At 35.3% G+C, this 23,327-nt stretch overlaps 1 protein-coding gene across 1 annotated transcript in view; it reads right to left on the bottom strand.

Moving 5' to 3' along the window:
- Positions 1-432: 432 nt before the first annotated feature.
- The window catches only part of EDTP (Egg-derived tyrosine phosphatase), a 49,108-nt gene continuing 26,213 nt past the window's right edge, over positions 433-23,327 (bottom strand). The window contains exons 6-11 of the mRNA XM_071593138.1: positions 22,301-22,629; positions 13,612-13,815; positions 11,869-12,081; positions 5,148-5,261; positions 4,976-5,068; positions 433-776 (exon numbers count right to left, since the gene is read on the bottom strand). Coding sequence (XP_071449239.1) covers positions 617-776; positions 4,976-5,068; positions 5,148-5,261; positions 11,869-12,081; positions 13,612-13,815; positions 22,301-22,629 — 1,113 coding nt within the window. The 3' untranslated portion in view covers positions 433-616. The remainder of the gene's footprint in view (positions 777-4,975; positions 5,069-5,147; positions 5,262-11,868; positions 12,082-13,611; positions 13,816-22,300; positions 22,630-23,327) is intronic.

Raw genomic sequence — 23,327 nt, 5'->3', positions numbered from 1 at the left:
TAACAGTGAAAAATCAGTAAAATGTATTCTAAGATGTTATCAAAAAAGAAAGAGTTTTGCACAGATATAACCATCTTTCATAACTTTCCATCTTGTCTCATTAAACACTCATTTTATCAAAATAAAGCTGATAAGCTATAGATATGCAATGAATTTGGAATCCAACTGTTATAAATCTCCATGCTTCCATAAAAACTATTAATTTCCTAAATTAATTTTCACCCATTTTATACTAAATTAAAAGCACAACAAAACATGAAATGTTATAACCACCGACGAGTGTGCTTCAAAAATGAACACACTGAAAGTAGCACATTAAGTGCAGGATGAACAAGGATGCAGGCATTCAACGTCCTGAGGGTATTAAAAGAGGAACACCATTATCCTCAGAGTCTTAATATGATAAGACTCAAAGGAATATTAACACGACAAAGGAAAACAATCCCTTTATACAATTCAAGCACAAAATGTACTTCACATTAATCTTCTCCTTTGGCTATTAATTATTTCAATGAAATTACCTAATTAAGACTCAAGTCACCTTCACCTAATGGATATTTTGGTGTAGGAGAAGGGTTAAGAAATCTCTCGATTCCTGATAGCTTCAAGTCTCTTATCAAACAGAAGTCCTCTGAGCACTGCGAATACCGACTTTTTCAGCAAAGTTACCAAGTAAACTCCCCAGTCCTGAATCCTGCTGTCCATTTTTAAACTTGATTGTTGAGCAATATGAATTATAGAAGAGAGTTCTGACAGATTGCAATCGTTCTCGCCTCCTAAAGCATGAAAAAAATAAGTGAAATTCAACATGATCAGAATTATTTCTAGAAACAGTCAACTTGTGCATAACTCAAAAATACATGAAAATAACTATTCTATAACTAATCTTTAAAACAGACATAATCACAAAATTGTTTCCTAATTTTCAACCACAAAACACTGCATTTATGGTGGTGGCACACTTGCATGTAATCTAGTGTTTTTGTTACAAAAATATTACAGAATACTAGCACGATAGTTTTGATTGGGACACATGAATTATTGCAGTACTTGACAAAAGGAGGTGGTATTTAGTTGGCAATGCTAGAATGTGATTGAAAAGAGAATGGCATGCTTCCTCTCAAGAATTCATATGGAAACTATTCCTCCGATTTCAATCTCTCAAGCTGTAAGCTTAACAACACAGGTGTTTCAATGATCAAAATTTAGGAATAGATATCATTGATCATATGGTTTTGCAGCAATTTGATGTGTAGCATCTTCACCTTGCTCAAGAAGATTTGATTGGCCTGTCCACATACCACTGAACTGAATGAAAACATTCAACTCAAATACAAATTAAAATTGGCTAGTATGTAAACTTATTTTCCAGATTCCAATTCCTGGTAATTTCCTCAATCTTCCAAACATGGAATATTTTTCATATTTTTCTACCAAAGCTACCAGAAGGATGAATCCCGAGATTGATATGCATAATTGATCATTAAGCCTGTATTGCCAACATACTGCAAGTAAACCCATACCGCAAATAACTCTTTTGAGAAAATGTTTCATATGTATAGAAGTCAGAAGTTTGATATTTACATAATTACCGATATAAACATACTATTTTTAAGCATATTTGATGAGCAAGCTGGCTTCAAATCTATTTGTTTTCAAAACCATAAACATAGTATAGGATGCGATTTTGTATTATCCACCACTTACTTGTTTTCATGATTATGAAAAACTTAAATTTTAGCCACTTCAAAAAATTGAAACAACCAAGTTTCCCTGAACATAATGGCTATTGTGGCTTTATAGGTTGTACATGAAATAATGGCAACCAAAGTCCATGCTTGATGACAGTCTTGAAATGGAATTTCGCATGAAGGATGCCAAATAGAAGTTTCATCAGCCACTCCCACAGTGAACTCCTTTCAATTGGTGAATATACTAATTTGAACTAACACATACGCCCTATAAAGGACATATTTTACAGCCATCCCCCAAGTGATACACATTCACAGCAGAATAAATATGATAACTGAACAAGCATTTTCTACCAAAGAAAATATTTAATGATTATCTATTAAAATTTATTAGGTACTATAATATGGGATACAGATTGTAAATGTGTGTCATACCCGTCTTGTCAATTTTCCTATTCATAAAATAAAAATTTGACCAAACAAATCAAATAAATGCATCAATCCGAGTGACTCTTGTGAAAGACTTGTTCAATATTAGAATTTTGTGACTGCGATCGATCGCATCTCATGGATGTGTCAAATCATAATACCTGGCTAGTAAATTACACTACAAGGCTACACGGTATTGCTATTGTTGTGGCGTTAATTACACCTGCACTTCACATTGATAACATTTTTAAAAATGTTAGAATTCCCACTTTCACACCAAGATTTAACTCTTTTATACTAGATAATAAAAGACCAGAAGTGCATTCTACCCCTTCTACATTACTAAGGCAAAATGAGTATTACACAATTTGACAATCTAGTCAATTTTTAGAGAGCTATTTGAGCCACTGTTGAAATAATCACTTTACAAAAGCCAGGTGTTTTTCAATTAATCATTATTTTTTATTTCCTTATTTCTACCAGCTTTCTATAACCGAGAAAATAACTCAGACAAACAGGCCATTCGCTGCAGTATTTCCCTTGGCCCCATACCAAACCACGAAGGTGGAGTTAAGTAAATGCATAAATCCTTACAGAATGGTAATTTAGATTTGCACTGCAAATACAATGGGAAATAATAGGATAGAGCAGATATTAGTTGTTTCTTATCAACCAAGGGCAAATCCTGAATTTCTTGAAGATGTGCAGGTGTACAATTACATACACACTACTCTCAGTAAAAACTAATAGATGCATTACAATAATGTATGATTAAAGATTTTGTTTACTTTTAATATAGGTGCGTGCATGTGTTAACATTCCAAGTCAAAGCAGAAAATTACCATAACAGTTGTTTAATATTTATTTCTGCATTGAATGGCTATTTTCATAATATTTTATGCTATCCAATTTTACAATAAACCCAGAAAAGCAAACATTAAAATAAGAACATTAAAACATTTTGCTTGAATATTAATTTTAGTTAGTACTAGGTAGCTAAGGACATGAATAATTGAAAAATAAGCATGAAGACCAGAAAACCAAAAATATGGAAAGGAATCAGGTTACTTTGGTAATGTTAGCCTCAAAAATTGACAACCTGTTGGGAGACATGGAAGAATGAGTTGTCAAGCTCAACAATTACTTTGATAACTATGAACGACTATAGCATGGTAGATACATTCCACTGACTTGTGACAAGAGATGATTCACACAAAGTATCAAAATGGATTCCAAACAGCAATTCATGTGAGTCTATTATTTCTGTCATAAGTGAAATGTAATTATTTGTCATACTTTAAGAGTTTATAGAGAAACAACCCACACTAGAACAAGGTTAAATAAATCTGGAGCGCAAAAATTTATGAAGAACTATTTGATGATGTAGCCAGGGAAATGGAATGAAGCACAAACTTAGTTTTCTGGAAATCAGAAACTTCAAGAGAAGCATTTAAATCCCTCTATAAATTCAAAACGTTCAAAACTCTAAACCATTATTTATAAAGCTAAAAGGGTAGGAGTAATTTACCATAGACGAGGTTTTAGAATAGATATCATGGAATATGCTATTTTTAAGTGTATTCCATGAAATGACAGCATCAAATCTATTTGTTTTCAATACCATAAACATAACCATAGATGCTATTTTACTATTAACCAAAATTTATTTGTTTTCATGATCATGAGAAAACTTTAAATTTCAAACTCAAACTCCATGATGAATCTTACCACTAGGCTTACTACAATTTGGCCATTAAACCATGATTTTCCAAAAATCTACTTTTTGTTTGACCGAATGTATACATACACAGAGATAAAACTTCATCATAAATGGCAAATGAATGAGAGAGAGAGAAAATAACTTCCATTTGAATATAGTCATATTTTAGGAAAGAGCAGAACCTTACATCAGTCTCAAATACTATGCACATTCCAGAGAAAAGTGAAGAAAATTGAGAATTTCAACTGGTAATTAATTCTAGCATGCTTTACAGGTTAGCATATTTAGCAACCAGTCGAAAAAATACCTCTCTCTCTCTCTCAACCTGTAAACAGTAGAAGTGTAAAAAATTATGGAAATTACAAGGTCAAGTTATACATGCTTAGAGATCTTTCAGTTGAGCTGCATAACTATCAATCAGATTCAATCACCATTTTTGTAACATCACCTAAAACAGAGACGAGTGGTACATGGTAGTGGAATAAGAGAGCAGATGGTCGGCAACATATGAACTTTGCATTTAACTTCAACATATATGGATACAAAATTATGCTAGCTAATTTAGGCTGCAAAATAACATGAAACTTACTTGACAGGTCAATAGAAATGCATGTGTTTATTCTATGTTTTAGAATGTGAAATAGCAAAAATATGGCAGCAATTTTCTTTAGCAGTAAAGAGATGAAGCATGCTCATATTGGGTAATTAGCCAAAAGGCACTGTATTCTCTTACTCTTACAACCATGCCATTTCTTTCTAAGATTGGAGCACTGAGATAGACACGGCACAAATAAAAAAAATCATAGTTTAGGACAAACAATGAAAATTAGAATTATGAATGTACCTGTAAACATAGCATCAATTGTGAGCAGCAACATCCGTATAACTAATTTAACGATTAATATATCAATACTGAATAGTGGTAAGCTTCATTTGTCACATGTAAATTACTTTTTGAGGAAAACATCTATATTTAACAAATCACTTGTTAAAAATAATAAGTCTAAGTTTTCAGGTTCCCTATGATAGCATGCTAACCAAGCCTGCATAAAATAGGCATCAAAAATGAAAAATTATTATGCCAACGAAAGCTAAGAAGCAGCTGTAGCGAATTGTAAGAGTAGCTAATACATACATTATTGCAATATCCTGATGATTACTGCCATAAACAAAGCAATCATCTTCCACCACTGTGGTGCTGGACTCGGTAGATAGTGGACCCTCAGGCCTGCAAGCATTATAACAATTTAGAAGGAGCAAAATTGAAACAAACATAATTAAAACTAGCAAAAATCAGACTTTCTTACAATGTTGATTTAGAATTATGGCTGGCCTGCGTCCCAGATGAATTGGAATCACAAGTTGATGCCGAGGCTGAGGCAGAGCCACGTAAGCTCCCAGTTCCAGATATTAACTGCCAACTGAAAATATGAAGCACATTAATCAGTCACCAAATGTTAAAATAAATGAAAATTAAGCACTAAAAATGGGAGGTATCATCTGATTCTAAGTCCCCCATGTGCTGGCCAAGAATTCTGTACCTCTGACATAGCAGGATAAAATTTTAACTTTTTTTTCAAAATCAGTCCATGGGAAATGCAAATTTCAAACCTCAAGCACTCCACACACAATATTGTTTTAGAACATCACTTTTCTATTTATCACCTAAAATAACAAAAATTTAAGACTAAATCCACTCATAAAATCATGAAACTATGCCGCAGATTTTAAATGGATCATGTGGAAATGCATTAAGCATATACTGTCCACAGCATTCAAGTAACTCTTCACCTATGCATTCATTATCTACCTTATCTTCGACCATTGAAATGAGTCTCTATAAATCTGAGAAAAATCTCAGGAAAAGTATTCGAACCAATATTTCCCACAAAAAAATAATCATTTCACTGGTTCAAAATTTTAAGTATAATGAGCCTGGGTCAAGCACCCACGCAGTAAGGGTAGAGATTTATCACCCTTACCACCAGGTAGACAAAAGATCAGAGAAGTAATGATCATTGGCAGAACATTCTTTTGCTGAGGAAATGAAGGATAACAATTGCAAAATTATAGATGATAATACACAACCTAACCATGTCACAATTGCTCAGGTGTAAGTGCTGGCAGGGAAGTAATAATGGGCATTTTTAGAAAGAGGTTACAACAAGGTTGCCTATTATCACCTCCGCTTTTAAACATGTGTGAAAATGGTAGAAGAAGAATAGTAAGAACTGGAGGCAAGAAGGAAAGCCAGTGGGGAATGCATAAAATCAGGTTTGTGGTTAACTAAGCTTTATGTGGGTAGTCTGAAAAGTTTCTGAGATTACAATAAATGAGGCTTTTCCTTCAAAGTTTTTTAAACTTAGGCTCCTTTCAAGTCGATACACTTTTTCCAGCAATGCTCCCAACTTTTTTATGATCAGCAATTGAGCAAGTACCTTCCTCCAAAATGACTGACAAAATCCACAATACAGTTTTGAGAGATCAACAAATCAAAGTTTGCGAAATGTTGAGGTCACAGGCATATTGCAAGGTAAAGTGTCTTCAATTTTGTGCGAAAAATTGGGTGTGGAAAAATCTTGATAAGATGATTGTCGCATTAGCTTTCAGTGGAGAATAAATGTAATTGTGTGGTTGATTTGGAGGATGGTATGGCTTCCAACACAATCCTTAAAACAGTTTCAGTATCAATAACCTTGTTATGTTGGTTTCACTCTCTTTGCCTCCAGAGAAGGCAAAGAGAGTGAAACCAACATAACAAGGTGATGGCAATGGTTTTTTTGAATGCACACAGTATCATGTGCATTGATACTTCCAAAAATAACAAATTGTAAATGGAGAGTATGTCGATATTGCACTGGTGGAATCAAGAAATCAATAAAAATCATCCTCATTGGACAAAGAAAAAAATTCTCTTTCATCATGAAAATGCAAAAGTGCATAATTTCACAGTTTTGATGGTGTGAATCATGGAATTAGGGTTCGAATTGTAACAACATCCACCATATTCACCAGATTTGGCCACCAGTGACTTGGCAAAATCGAAAAATGGCTCCGCAGAAAGTGATTCACGTTGTACAGGTCATCATTAACACAGATGCATATTTTGAGGACCCAACGAAATTTCACTTTTTGGATGGCTTAAAAAAGTTGGAAAAATCCTGAGAAAAGTATATCCAGCTAAAAGGAGAATATGATGAGAAGTTAAAAAAAAATCTACGCCAAATAATATTATTATATTTTTTCCCAAGGACTTATCGAATGACTCACTTAATTGAATGTTATGGGCAAAAATGGTTCAAGATCTAGGGGCATAAGAGAAGAATTATGTTTGGCAAAGAAGCATTAAAAATGAGGGAATTGATAACAGGGATGCTGAGTAAGGATGTTAAGAAACAGCACATTAAACCTTTAATACAGAGCCTGGTTTTTTCTTCAGGAGAAACATGATCATTTAAGCATGATGATAGGCATAGATTGGAGGCTTTTCAAATATGAATTTCGCTAAGGAAACAATTTACTGTTTCCATCAAAATTCCCTGAAAGAGTAGCCATATATAGTGAAAACCCATTTTTGCATTTTCTCACAATTTACATCATTTTTATTACATCCAATACACAAATTCCTATTTTTCAAATATATATTATGGTACACCATAAATACAAGATTTAATCTTCAGCTTTCCCACTATTTGCATCACTATGCACTGGATTAAAAAAATTTGTTCTCCATAAAACAGTTACTCATATACATCAGACTTATCAGCCTGACCCATTTCTTGCTTCAATTAAAATCATTTTTGCTAAAACAATAATCCTGTTCTTCCTGTGATTTACTATCCAGTTCTTAACATGTTCCTTAAGCTTTAGCCATTCAGGAGCACACGGATGTACTTTTTTCACTCCAATCTGCAATCTATAAATCAATCTTCTGCTTCCTCGATTCCCATATCTTATTCTCAGTTGTAGGTAGATCAAAAGGCATTTCAGATGTCCTGTTTCTGTGTTCGGAATCATTATTTAGAACTTCAAGTGTAAATGCAATGCTGTACGACAACATTCTCTCTTTAGATACCATGAGGTTCTTCTAATTTTAACTTTTTATTTAACAATCAATTTTCCAGTTTAGAAAAGCAGATATGCAAACAAAATAGAAAGGAACTTATAAAGCATTGAACAAGTACTTATGATTGAGTGCCAGTGTACTCCAAGTTTACTGTGAGAGAGAGTGTTTGAGCTGAGGGGCAACATCCTCGTCAGACTAAAGCATTTAAGATAGGCATCAGCATCACATGTGAGATGAAACTAAACGTACTATATTTTACACATATAACATTTGGAGATTTTTTAGGAAGAACTATCAAGGAAATATTAAAGCTCTATTGCTCACAACGGGCTCAAAACTGTTATTATCCAAATTTGTAATAGAAAACATCATTTTCTATGCCTGATTAGGGAAAAATACATAATGGTAGGTATTTACACCAGCAAATCTGTTTTAGACTTATAAAATGAAATACAAGGTCAGTCCCAAAAATAGTACGACATTTTTAGTAGTAGTAGTAGTTTTAAGGGGAGGCGACCGACAGCTAAGGTCATTTGCGCCATAGGGGATGGACAGGAAAGGATGAAGGGTGGAGAGAAACCCGGCGTCGGCATTAGCCTGCTCTTTACGAAAGGCGCCAAGGGGTCCGCAGTTTAACATCCCATCCGACGGACGGCGTACTCACTCAAAGTGCCCTCCACAAAGCACCTCAAGTAGGGATCGAGATACCTCTGAAAAATATTCAACACCGCCGGGATTTGAACCCGCGCCCTCAGGGTGGGAAGCCAGTACGACATTTTTTCCTGGATAGATGGACGGGCGGTGGTTTCTCGGGCTGGGTTCGAGGGAGGGGCATCTCAGGAAAGGCTTGGAGGCTGGTGGCAGTTGGCTCCCAGCCTTTGCGGAGTGTGGATCATTCATTTGTGAACCCTCTATAACGGGTCCTCATTATGCTTGTTCGTGAACTGGTTATTCGGAAAGCACTACACTATCCAATTTTGTGTGAAACGGGGCAAAACCGGGAAAGAGACTCATGATATGCTCAAGGCAGTTGGTGATAACGCAATGGGTAGATTGAGTGTTTTTGAGTGGCACAAGTTGTTTGGTGAGGGTCAGGAAGATGTTGAAGACTCCAATGTTCAGGATGCTCTTCAAACTCAAACAAGTGAAGAAAATCTTGCAAGTGTGAAGGTTTTGCTATACAGGGATCACATTGTGTTCGCATTGTTTCTAATGAACGTGGCATCCCTAAAAGTGATAGGCAATGACTTGTGATCAAAAACAGAGGCATGAGAAAGATGTGTATGAAGTTGGTGCCACGAGTACTCTCGGAAGAACAAAAGCAAGCTCGCACATGGATCTGCCAGGAGCTCCTCGCCCATGTAAATCCAAATCCAAAGGATCCAAATTTTTTTAGACTATGCCCCACCACACTTCTTTCTCTTCCCCTGCCTCAAATGCATGCTGAAAGCATGTCACCATTGCCCGGTGGAAGCATTACAACAGGCCATGACGATGGAGCTTAGCAGCATTCCAGGCACAGCCTTCCAGAAGGCACATGAGGGGAGACAAACCTGCTTGCAGCAGTGTGTGCTACTTCAAAGACTTTTGATTGAATGTATCATTTCTGGCAGTAAATTCTTTTCAATATACTCAGTCCAACTACTTTTGGGATAGACCTTGTATATTCTTAATAATTATTTATTGGCAAGAATGAAATACTGAATTCATCAAGATACAATTTCATCAATTAATTTGATTCAATGAATTTTATTATACTGTATTAAAGATCTGAAAGTAGAACACAGCCATATTGCTCACCTTTCCATTATTCCTAATTAGAGGCTACATCCTGAGAGTAAACGTTTTGGATTGCTACATTGTCTAAGATCCTGATGGAGACTGATAATACTAGCCCTTATGCATATACTTCACATGCTACTTCATAATACATGAATGATTATCTATTGATGATAGGAAATTAACTAAATATGCAGAAATTTTGTCTCACAGAAAATATTTTTATTCCTTTACTCGTTCCATTACAATGTGGTATTTTCAGGAATAATGGTATATCCTAAAGACAGTGAGGTGAAGCAAGCCAAAGAATATAAATATTTGATGTAGAATGTTGTCTGCATGTTGTGTTGCTTTACTGTCATCATAAATGGATTTCAACTAAGTCTCAGCCTTGACAATCTTTCATTTTAATATCCTTAGAGGAAATCATATTTTGCAAAATTTCAGAAAATTCAGGTCTACCCAAGGCAAATGAAATTCCTAATTTTCCAGTATCCCTGTATACAATTACACGGTAGTATACAATTTTCACGGTAAATAAGTTATTACATTGATTATGGTAAAACACAAATCAGGATAAAACACAATACCCTTAAATGTGAAATATTCCAAAGAAAGATTCACCGGAGGCTTAAAGCTGGAAGGAAGAAAAGGTACCAGCAATATATGAAAATAAATTATCTGAATAAGGGAGAAACAAAAAAACAACTCATGAATTAGAGAGAACTTAAGAAACCATGGAATGACAAAAATTATATATTTCATTGCAGAACGCTGAGAAAACACAAAAACCTAAAATTGTGATAAGCAAGTCTTTGGACTTTTTCCTTGGCTTATGGAACTAAGCGATATGAGAATCAAAGAAGCCAAGAGTGGTTTGAAAGGTGCAAAGAAATCAATGAAAGCATAAAGAAGAGAAAAATTTGATTGAAAATGGGGAATGCAGCTGAGAATTGCATTTGTTTTAATTTACTACCTCTCTAAACTCCAATTACAGATAATATGCACAGACAGTGCAAGGATAGTCTTTAATGACACATTATTAAACTATTTTCTTCTAGTAAGTGAAAATTAAACATTCCCTTGATTTAGATTTTCTCACCCTTTATTCCCTTGCACTAAAATTATCTATCTCAACTATCCCCCAAGGTTCTTAAAATGTTTGCAAAGTTTCTAGCAGTTACTGGGTGTTAAATTCTAAAGAACAACATCATGCATACAGCTCAAACTGAGACCATGTTGTTTTGTCAGCATCCTTCTCCAGATACTCAGAAACACTAGCATGCATTACCAATTGAGGATGCTGCTTGATGAAAAATCCACCTCTTCATTGGTATAAATTTGTCTTCAAAGTGTTTTACTCCAATAGCAACACTTACCACTTATTCTATGCCTATAGCTTTTCCAAAATTTTTCATTTGGCCTAAATGTAGTAATACTATTTCATTCAATTCAACAAGTGCTGGGTGTTTGACATTTTTTCCTTGCATCAAACTGTCCAACCAGCTACTCTTCCACTTAAAAATTCTTTCCCCTAGGTTTGCTATTCCCATTCATACAAAAAACAAAACTTCCACCATGACATTCCCAAAATGTTTATATTTTAATGTCAAGGTGTAACAGAATACAACAAAAACCACATATTATCAACTGTACAATGACTACTAAAAACATAAGCAATTACAGAAAATCCCAAGATCTACTTTGATATGTGTTGCAATTAAGTTTTAATCCAGTAAAAAATAAAATTAGCAGTGCAATAGCAAGGTTTTAACTCATTCACTTTTTGATCGACTGATAAGGTGTAAATTCACACCCATGTGGTGGCTATCAATTTCCAAGGTTTCAAATTGCTTGTACCCTGTTTTACCATTGTACTATCACCAATATTTTCATACTAAATCATATGAAAAAAAGTAAATTGCATTAAGCAATATTTCTTCAACAAATCACAATTTCCACCCTGGAATATTTTAGGAATATCAATTGACATTAATCTGCAATCTAGATCCACCAAACTATACTAATTGCTAATATAAAATGCAAATGATACATTGTGATTTTGAATGAAGTTCCATCACTAATAGAAGAGGTCATAGGAAAAATAAGAGCGAAGTCCTATCATTAGATCTTTTTGATGATCGTCATTCACAATGAAAATGTTAAAAAAACTACAGATTTACCTTCCTGCACTCACTGAACTACTTGACTCATTGCGATGCCTTAGGCGACCAGGAACTGGTACAGCTACCGGACTTGTTCTGCTTGGATGAGGAGACCTTGGACCTGGTAGAGCACTTGATATCGAAAAGTTCCCTAATCCAGATAAAGGAGAAGAACCTGGTTCTAAACTCACTTGAGGTGACCATGCTAACTGAGGATTACAAGCTATGTTCCTGGAAAATCAAAAAACAATACAATAGAGCTGAATGATAAATTACCCATCAAACAGGTTACTTTAAGATTTTTCATGATTATAATATTTTATTTCATTAACATTATGAATGAGACCACATGTTTATGGCCAGTGAGGGGAATATAGGCACAATTTCTTCATAGCAGACTTCTCCCACATAAATTACTTACTGTTACTCAAATTAATATTTTTATCCATGAAGCAAAAGTGATGCAAATCCTAATACCATAATTTTCTGTTTATCATTCAATTTTTCGAGTAATTACTATTCAAGAAATAAGTACACAAGTATGAGTACGCATTATTCAGTTAACTATAAGCAGGGCGTTTAATACATTAAGGACAGATAGAGTTACAGATGTATACAACAGATATCATTTAAGTCGAATTTAATTACAATTAATGCCTATCATATGAGGTCTGGTCAATAAATACGCGAACGCGCAATCTGGCAGCCATGACCCAAACTATAGCCCCACCCACTAGCAGCACTAGTTGCCTGAGACCCAATGAGCTGTCTGTGCTTGGCTGATCGTCGAGCTGTGCATATGGTGCCAGTTATATTAGTTTAAATATCTCTAAAATTTAATTCTTCTCTCCTTCCAATGAAATGGCCTTTTTGCTAATAAATTTACAAGGGCACACACACAAAAAGACAAGTTCAATGGAAAAAGGTGGAAGGGAGAGAATTCCAAGCAGAAACAAAGTTCCTGAACAGTAAATTTAACCAGAAGACCTTTAGTTTTCAGGGCAGATGCCCTGATCACTAGACATTACGCAAGGCACCTTAAATGCTCGCAGCATCTTGCACTGCCACACATTTTGGGAAGCTCATCCTTATTCCTCAAATTCCTTGGCAATCATTGATGTACTCATCAAATTCTACCCACCTTCCCATATTCCCAGTACCCCTCTATATCCTTCTAACAGCCCACAAAACTTCCATCTTAAGATGCACCAACCCATTCACAAGCCCTTTTGGAGCTTCCCTCCAGTCACTGCCCTGTAAAAACCTCCACTCTTAACTATATAGTCAAAATAAATTAAGAATAATCAATTCTTATCCTATTAACAGCTGCTGCTATTAAAATCTACCACTAAGATTAATAAAATAAGAATGAACTTTGTCTTAAATTTAACAACACATGACAACAGAAACCATGAAGCAAAAAGGATGTGGATAGAAAGTAGATTTCTTAAAATGCTTCACCAACAATGCAAATGTACAGAGGTGATTACACTTATACCATTTAACCACCATGCCAATTAAGAAAGCATTTAAATACTGACCATTTTCATCACATAATATATCAAGTGATTACAAAAGTACAATCTTGTACTGCATCGGGAGTGAATATAAATACATATAGCCTAATTAGGAAGGCAACTGGCTGTTAAGTTGTCATTTGTGCTGATTTCCTTATGATCATAATGTAGCCACATTCTGCTTTTGCTTATTTTTAATTAATACATTGAATACAAATTCACCAATTTGGTGTTTTGTTCTTACCCATTTGAATGCTCATCAGGAATATCAGGAACTATATGGAAATAGACAGGAGGATTATCTTGGCTCTTACTACTGATAGAACTGCATGAGCTATTCAGACTAATATTCGATCCTCGTGAGCTTATGTGATATTCTGAGTCAAAAAGAACCCCATCTAGATGAGTGTCTGAATCATTCCTTAACACTGCATGCTTTGACTTTGACCTAAAAAGAATAACAATTGATACAAATTTATTCCGCTAAGTCATTCACCTGACAAAACCTCAGGGGGTAAATCAATTTCTAGAAAGTAGAACATAGTAGCGTACAACTTATAACTTAGAAAAATTAAATTACAGTAACTTTTAATGTGGAAAATTATGGCACTGTGATTTTCAATATAATTTTTATCAGTAATCTGAGCTGCTCAAGTAGCCAATACACCATTCAGCTAACAGCTAAAACAAGTTCATTAGGGCACACCCCACCAGAGTAATCGCACTTACTGAAATAACTCTGGGGATATTGACTCTCAGAAACCTGATGATGAATGAAAAACAAGACTTACTGGCAGCCTAAGGACCACCAGCAGCATCCAGCAGTGGAGAATAATATTTTTTAATAATACCACTACCCTAAAGGACTGAATGCACCTAATTTTTGTTGGAAAATAAGTCAGTTTCAGGCCATGTGGGTTATCTATAAAAGCATTTGAAAGAATTTTAATAAGATATCCCTAAATACATCTTATTGCCATTGCATTGTGGCTTCATTGTGAACCATAGACACACCTGAAGTTTTGACAATTCCCATCTCAATAAATTTGGCAACAAATTTCATATCTTTATTCTTTTAGCACTAGTCTCGTTTCCCAATTGTTAAAATTTGCTTTGCATTGATTTTAACTCCTGTAATCTTTGCTAGCAATATGAAATGAGTCCCTAAAACCTGTTTACCTACATAGAAAGTTCTAAAGACTTCAGAAATGTGGGTCATCAGTTTTCATAGGATACTTAAAACTTAACTGCCAGAAATTTTACTCTGTGATTTAACATCTTTTTCCATAAGACTTCCAATGGACACCCAAATGGTCAGTCGTCATATCACAAGGAAAGATACACATGGAAAATCAACCTACAGTGTAACATTGAGACTTGGATGAATACAATTAGGCAATTAATTGAACTTTTCTATGTTTTCCAAGTCAAATTTCAATTTTTCACTTCTTTTTGAAAAATTAGAGTTGCCTATGATGGACCATGTGGCCCCATAATATTGCAAAATGTAAAATGCCTGAGTGGTCAAAAATGTATGAATGTGAAAGGCTTATATCCCTCAAACATTTTCCATTGTACGCTTAAACTGTAAAATGTTGAATATTTAAATTCAGGTCAATATTTCAAATGTATGTTCCACTATTTAAACACATGGAACTCTTTTGCTTGTGGTCCAAGTAGACAACTTAAGAATCAAAGCTTTCTTTTTTAAACAATCAACCCTGAAAGCTACCATGAAGTGACCAGGAATTTTGTCTTTCTTGCATACACAAGGTTATACTGACTAATCTCTACTATAGCATTATTCCAACTAATCAAAACAAAATCACCATAACAATTTCAAGAAAAGCAAATAATCATTCCAGAGAAACAGAAATGTGTCACTTAGTGGTGACTACCAACTTGTTCGTGGTACCCTCATGAAATTTGCAGTGCAATTGAAATCACATTTATTTTCATTCTTCTTGCAGTAACTTATTCTAAACTTCACGAATGCATATTAATACTATGCAAGCATCTTTTGTAAGTACAATTAAAGGATACTTTTATCATTTCCAAATATCTTTGTGACTGACCCTGAGAGATACTTGAGCATAACTACTTCAAAGAGGCTTTGGCTCAGCTGGAATTTAAATGGATTCCAAGTGGTGAGATACATACTACCTTGATCAAAAATTTCCCGGAATTTATTCAGAAAATTAAAAATACAAGTTTATTCATCTAAATCTATATTGTCCCCTTCAAAGTAATCCCCATCGACTGCAACACACTTATGCCAGCGCTTGATCCAATCCTCGAAACATTTTTTATATTCGGTTTTCGGTATGTCCATCGGTGCTTCCTGCGATTTTTCCATTACTTCCTCTCGGCTGCTAAAACGCGTTCCCCGTAATGGTTTTTTAACTCGATTGAACAGAAAGAAGTCACAGGGAGCCAAATCAGGTGAATTCGGTGGCTGTTGGATGGTATTTGTTGCATTTTTCGTCAAAAAATTACGAATAATGATAGCACTGTGCGACGGTGCGTTATCATGGTGCAAAATCCACGAGTTTTCTGCCCACATTTCTGGTCTCTTTCGGCGAATTGCTTCACGCAAACGTCTCATAACGCCCAAATAATACTCTTTGTTTACTGTCTGGCCTTCTGGCAAAAATTCATGATGCACTACACCGTTGTAATCCATGAAAACCGTCAGCATTGCCTTCTTTTTTGACTGAAAACGACGTGGTTTTTTTGGTCTCGGCTCATTTGGTGAACGCCATTCACTTTCCTGATGTCTGGATTGCGTGTCGTACTCATAAACCCACGTCTCGTCTCCAGTAATGATCCTTTTGATGAATGTGGGATCGGATTCAGCCTCGCAAATCATGTCTTTTGCGACATCAACACGGTCTCTTTTTTGCATGAAATTGAGGTGTTTTGGCACCAACTTTGCTGCTACACGACGGAAACCCAAATCATTAACCACAATGTCTTGGGCGGATCCATAGGCAATGTTCAAGTCCTCCGCTATTTCTCTGATGGTTAATTTGCGGTTATTGACCAACATTTCTTTTACTTTATCAATTTTTTCACCGACTTTCGATGTCGATGGTCTGCCACTGCGTTCATCATCTTCGATTGACTCACGACCACTTCTGAACCGCTCGTGCCACTGGTAAACGACCGTTTTTTTTTAGAGAATCGTTGCCGAAACACTTTTCCAACATTTCCAACGTCCGTGCGCCACTAAATCCGTTTTTTACGCAAAATTTAATACAAGTTCGTTGTTGCAAATTTAAATCCATTTCTGAAATTGTAAAAAATCGCCAACACACACAGAGATAGATGTACTCTTGGCTACGTAACTTTTGCAAATGTCAAGTTATGACACTAAGATTTAAAGGGAATATCAACAACAGATGTACCAATTTAACAAAAAAAACAGAACTCAAATCGGAACGATGGGAGCGCCACACGGTGGTTATTCCGGGAACTTTTTGATCAAGGTAGTATTACTCCCAGAAATTTTCAATGCATGAGTCAAGTTCACAACATGGAAGCCAGAATGCAGCTATTTTTCTGCCGGTCGAAGCCACACCACCAAGATTAGTATTGGCTACTATAAAGTCACGTGTTTGGAAACTTACTATTCTCCTCCTCCCTCAGTTGCTCAAACATTTGAAATGTCATTCAACAACAAACAAAGCTAATATTCAGCAGTTTGGTGCAAAGCTTCATTAGTTTAAATTTTGAATAGAAACAATCCAAATTACTACCTTGATCAAAAAGTTCCCGGAATAACCACCGTGTGGCGCTCCCATCGTTCCGATTTGAGTTCTGTTTTTTTTGTTAAATTGGTACATCTGTTGTTGATATTCCCTTTAAATCTTAGTGTCATAACTTGACATTTGAAAAAGTTACGTAGCCAAGAGTACATCTATCTCTGTGTGTGTTGGCGATTTTTTACAATTGCAGAAATGGATTTAAATTTGCAACAACGAACTTGTATTAAATTTTGCGTAAAAAACGGATTTAGTGGCGCACGGACGTTGGAAATGTTGGAAAAGTGTTTCGGCAACGATTCTCTAAAAAAAACGGTCGTTTACCAGTGGCACGAGCGGTTCAGAAGTGGTCGTGAGTCAATCGAAGATGATGAACGCAGTGGCAGACCATCGACATCGAAAGTCGCTGAAAAAATTGATAAAGTAAAAGAAATGTTGGTCAATAACCGCAAATTAACCATCAGAGAAATAGCGGAGGACTTGAACATTGCCTATGGATCCGCCCAAGACATTGTGGTTAATGATTTGGGTTTCCGTCGTGTAGCAGCAAAGTTGGTGCCAAAACACCTCAATTTCATGCAAAAAAGAGACCGTGTTGATGTCGCAAAAGACATGATTTGCGAGGCTGAATCCGATCCCACATTCATCAAAAGGATCATTACTGGAGACGAGACGTGGGTTTATGAGTACGACACGCAATCCAGACATCAGGAAAGTGAATGGCGTTCACCAAATGAGCCGAGACCAAAAAAACCACGTCGTTTTCAGTCAAAAAAGAAGGCAATGCTGACGGTTTTCATGGATTACAACGGTGTAGTGCATCATGAATTTTTGCCAGAAGGCCAGACAGTAAACAAAGAGTATTATTTGGGCGTTATGAGACGTTTGCGTGAAGCAATTCGCCGAAAGAGACCAGAAATGTGGGCAGAAAACTCGTGGATTTTGCACCATGATAACGCACCGTCGCACAGTGCTATCATTATTCGTAATTTTTTGACGAAAAATGCAACAAATACCATCCAACAGCCACCGAATTCACCTGATTTGGCTCCCTGTGACTTCTTTCTGTTCAATCGAGTTAAAAAACCATTACGGGGAACGCGTTTTAGCAGCCGAGAGGAAGTAATGGAAAAATCGCAGGAAGCACTGATGGACATACCGAAAACCGAATATAAAAAATGTTTCGAGGATTGGATCAAGCGCTGGCATAAGTGTGTTGCAGTCGATGGGGATTACTTTGAAGGGGACAATATAGATTTAGATGAATAAACTTGTATTTTTAATTTTCTGAATAAATTCCGGGAAATTTTTGATCAAGGTAGTATAGTGAATCACACTTGAAGGATAATGAATAAAATCAGGGAACTGGTTGTATTTGTGCAAAATCTTCCCTCATGCCCAGTTGCAAAGCAGAAACAGTTTAAATTAGCTAAATCAACATATGCATTAATGGAAAAATAGGCAATTTGTTACATTAATTATTCATTAGTTATTAATTGATTTTAGGTCTGATTCCTTAACAAAGAGTTGGGTTCACATGCTCCTAATGTTAAGCAGGAGTTAAACCAAAGTAAAAAAGAGAGTTTCCAACAGCATTAAGGAGGGAATATGTCCGGTAATTTTGAATTTATCTATTTTTTGAACAGAAAAAATATAATACACACACTCCCAAGAACTTTGAAGACTACAAAAAAATTGAATAAAGAGCTCATTTAGTATCAATAATTATTCAAATTGTGCCTCATTCGGATTTAGCATATTCACTATAAGTCTCCAATAATCATTTAACATTAGCTTCATAATCATTCTTCCACCAAAGCTATGACTAAAACAAAATTTACCAGTTATACAAGAATGAAATGAGGATTTTTTTTCCAAAAAATGAATATTTTTGGAAGAATGATATAATGAGCTTCATTCAAAGTATGCTCCATTGCTAGTTAGATATTTTTCCCATCTTTCGGGCATTTGTGGATACCACGCCAGTAGCAATTTTTCCCTTTTGCCGAGAACCATTCATCATGCCATTTTTTTCACATCTTCATATGATCCAAAGTGCTGCTCCAGAAGTGCATGGCCCATCGATGCAAACAAGTGGTAATCAAAAGGAATAAAGTCTGGTTAGTAAGCCACATGGGGAAGAACTTCCCAGCTGAGTGCATGCAACATGCCACAAACCAGTTTTGCCGTATGTGATGGAGCATTGCTATGATGAAAAATGGCCATGTGTTGTCTCTTTTGGAATTCTTGCCTTTGTTTAAGCAGCGAATAGGTCAAACCAAAAAATTGTTGTTGGGGGCATTCAGTATTAACTGTTTCACCAGGTTTTAACACCACATAATAGTCTACACCCTTCTGGTCCCAGCTAACACCAAGCATCGTACTTCTGCAAAAGCGATTTGGTCTTGCGGTTGATGTGGATGGTGTGCCTTGGTCTACCCATGATTTTTTGCCCTTGGGATTCTCAAAATAAATCCACTTTTCATCCCCAGTGATGATATGTTGCAAAAACGACTTCCTTTTTTTATCTTGCGAGCTTAAGTTCACATGGGCTTTGGCACCTCTCCATCTGCCTGTCGTTCTCCTCATGTGTTACCCATCTGCCAGTCGTCTGAATCTTTCTCATCTCTCTTAGGTTATTGGAAACAGTTTGTTGACTAATGCTCAAATCGCTCTGTGAGTTGTTTTCGTGTTTGTGAATCATCTTGGTCCAACAATGCTTGCAATGCCACATCTGCATACCTTTTTGGCAGTTTTCTGTGTTTCCTCGCTGCAACATCAAAGTCACTACTTTTGAAATGCCGAAACCATCATTCACACATATCTTGCAATGGAGCATATTCAAACATTACTTCTCGAAGTATTCAATATGATTCAGCAGTAGTTTTCTTCAAATGAAAACAAAAATTAATGCTGCCATCGAACACTCTTTGTTTGGTATTAATTTCGACATATTGAGCACAGCAACACAACGCTATGCAAACACTTTTTCAACTTATCACTAGTGTACATCTGACACTTGTTGCTGGCACAACAATAAGGCAAGTTTCAAATCTTTACACGACAAACTGCATAAGGGCACCATCTATTTTCTTAAATCCACATTTCATGCTAGTACACCTAGTATACAAAAAATATAAGTAATGTGAGATTAATTATCAATTATTACATTTTTATTTGATTAATAGTAATAGATTCAACTCTAACAATTCAGGAGACACTTTTCAAATTATTACAGTTTTAATTTGGCTATCGAAAGGGTAAGCTTGAAAGAGTTGTGAACTTCTATGAAATCTTCTCATTATCATGAAATCATTATAAGCTCTTAATTTGACCGACTAAAAGACTCATCTAGATGATAGGTCTTTGGAAAATTATTTTTAACTCACAGTTACAAAAATGCAAAAATTTTTTTTAATGACACAAGCCCAAAAAGTATCATTTAATGCTGAAAGGGCTCACGAAAAGCTGGACTAGTGGCTGACAATTTTCCCCATGCTTCTTTACACCCAAAAAGAAGATGGTATTCTAATGATGTCAGCACTGAAAAGAGGTGTATGTACAGAACGACCAGCCACCACAAATTTTCTATTTAGATCATTCGGTTGGTCTTCTTTAATTCTACCTTGAGATCTGATCAGGTTGAGTATGCAAACCTATTTATAGTGCATTCCAAGGCTAAAAAGTACAAAAAAGATTTTTGGATATCACATGTTTGAAGAAGCAATACCAATTTCACGCAAATACTTTGGTACAACCATGCTATGAATATCCATCAGACACAAAAACCAAACAGGCAAAACTACATTATTATTTATGACTGTATTTCAGGAATTCAGCGTGATACTAAATAAAATGATACCATTGGCACCAAAAATAGTTTTATCTGAGATTTGAAAATAATGATTGATTTGTTAGAAACCAACCCTGAATAATAAAAACAAATTAAGGACTTCAAACTCACCTAAATAACAAACTTTTATTCCAAGAAACTGTGGCAGACGCCACAACAGTAACTTTTAATGGAGTCATCTGCTAATATGCATTTCAATGCAGCAATTTCAGAGTGTAAAAATCATTTGCCTTGACGACCAGGATGAAAGATTATGCACTAGAGTACAAAAGAGCATTATCCCGGTAAAGGCGAATGATTTTTACACCATGAAATTGTTGCATCAACTTTTATTTTGAACTACCCTGAGTTTTCTGAAATTTTCAGCACATGATTTCTTCCAGATAATTAATTTAATCATTAGTATACTTGCTATGAGGAGTACCAAAATAAATTTTACACTGCTTAAATACCCTGAGACACCCTTCAGATATTTTATAATAATGAATATATGCTATGCTAAGGGTGCCTTGATTAGTTCATCTTGGTATTTAAGACTTCTTGTGCATAATCTTTCATTCATAATATTAAATGTAAAACTTTTGTAGTTAAAATCAGCCCCTAGCATATGATTTATTATTACCAAATGAAAAATAGGATATTTAAAAAATCATAATCACAAGTTTGATTTGCAACAAAAATTGTTTGTACTGCATAGTAACCTTAAAATATGTTTTTTGGGAGGACCAGTGAAAAACTATTTACATTGGGGATAGGAGAGTAATATAAAAGTCTACTTAAATGTTTTCTTTTCTTAAATTGCTTCACATGATTATAATAAAATGAAGAATATAAACACAATCTATTTCTCTAAGCAAGCAACTGCAATGAATATAAATAAAAATTCCTTCCACAGCTAATTTTGAGCTCCAACCTCTCTTATCAAAGACTTAGCTTGAGACCACTATGTATAGAGCCTTCTGATGGTTTCCAAGCAACTGAAGAGTTCCAAGGAAATAATCATGAAGTCTTACTTTATCATTGTTGAATTCATTGTTACACATTTGCGAGGACTTTTGGAAATGATGACATTTGGAACTTTAGGGGTATAGATGAGAGGTCCTATGTTTAAAAATATACCTAATATGCGAACTATATGGCCCAGAACTTGCCTCCTGAATTTTACTCAGTCCGGCATTATAATAATGAATGACTACAACTTAGGTACACAGTGAAAATATATACATATCATGATAAATGATATTGAAAGAAAATACCAACTCATACCATTGAATAAATTAATTTTGATAATTCAAAGAAAATAATCAAAATCTTACCTTGGTATGACACTGAATTCCTCCTCCACTATATGTTTCAAGAAATAGAAGCAGAAGAAGAAAATCTCCTCCCCTTTACTTAATCTATCCTCTAAATTATGACCGAACAGCATCCAGTCATATGCAATGGTGAAGTACAATATTTGCGTTGCATTTAGTGACTGATGAATGACACCATCAGCCCAAAGAGAGAGTCTTAGCAATGACACAAATAGTGGAGTTCGATCCCACCCACTGATACAGTGGATTAACAGTCCAGTGCTGTTATCCTGAAGATAACGCAGAAGGAGCTTAAGGTAGTTTTGAGTAAGTTTAACCAAGTCCCAACCCTGTAAAGAAAGTAGAGGCCATTTAGCAGACAAATTTCATTTAAAGCGAGGCCATTCAAGAATACTATATTCATTAATTACAAAGAACTCATTCCTTGAAGATTTCATTTAGCTTAAGAACTAAGTAATAAAATTATAAAACATTATGATGATTGCTTATACAGCTACTGATGGTATAATTATTTTAATAAAAGTAACAAATGAGCCAAAGGAGCTAACAGCAACAGTATCCCTAAACAGACCAATGAAGATTTTAAAGAAATCACGATAGGCATTAATAATTCATAAAGCAGTCTCACAATCCTCAAAATCCATACTGCTCTTCAGAGTGATAAATAGTTAAGCACAGCCCAATTTGGGCAAGTATACGACTTGCTAGAATACTATATCACATACACATCTTAATAATAATACATATTACAATTAATAAATATTTACAGCAGTGACAGAAATTAAGATTTACTAGACATGAATTACGAAAGAGGCCTCTTTACCCAAAAAAAATTGACTTCGTGCAAGTGAAATAACAGCAGTGGTACATAGAAAAGGAGCACTGGTCTGAGTGTTAATGGCATTGTTAAAAAATATTTCCACCACTGTTAATTCCTCTCAATTTTCCTTGATAAAACATCCCTACAACTGGTTACCTAGGTAATACTTTGATGCAACAATTTAACCTGGCTTTCTATTGTTGGTGT

This window comes from Hetaerina americana, unplaced genomic scaffold (assembly GCF_022747635.1).
Source record: "Hetaerina americana unplaced genomic scaffold, ioHetAmer1.1.p SCAF_51, whole genome shotgun sequence".
Lineage (NCBI taxonomy): Eukaryota > Metazoa > Arthropoda > Insecta > Odonata > Calopterygidae > Hetaerina > Hetaerina americana.
Note: the sequence above shows the minus strand (reverse complement) of the source record. Positions and strands in the feature narration are given on the sequence as shown.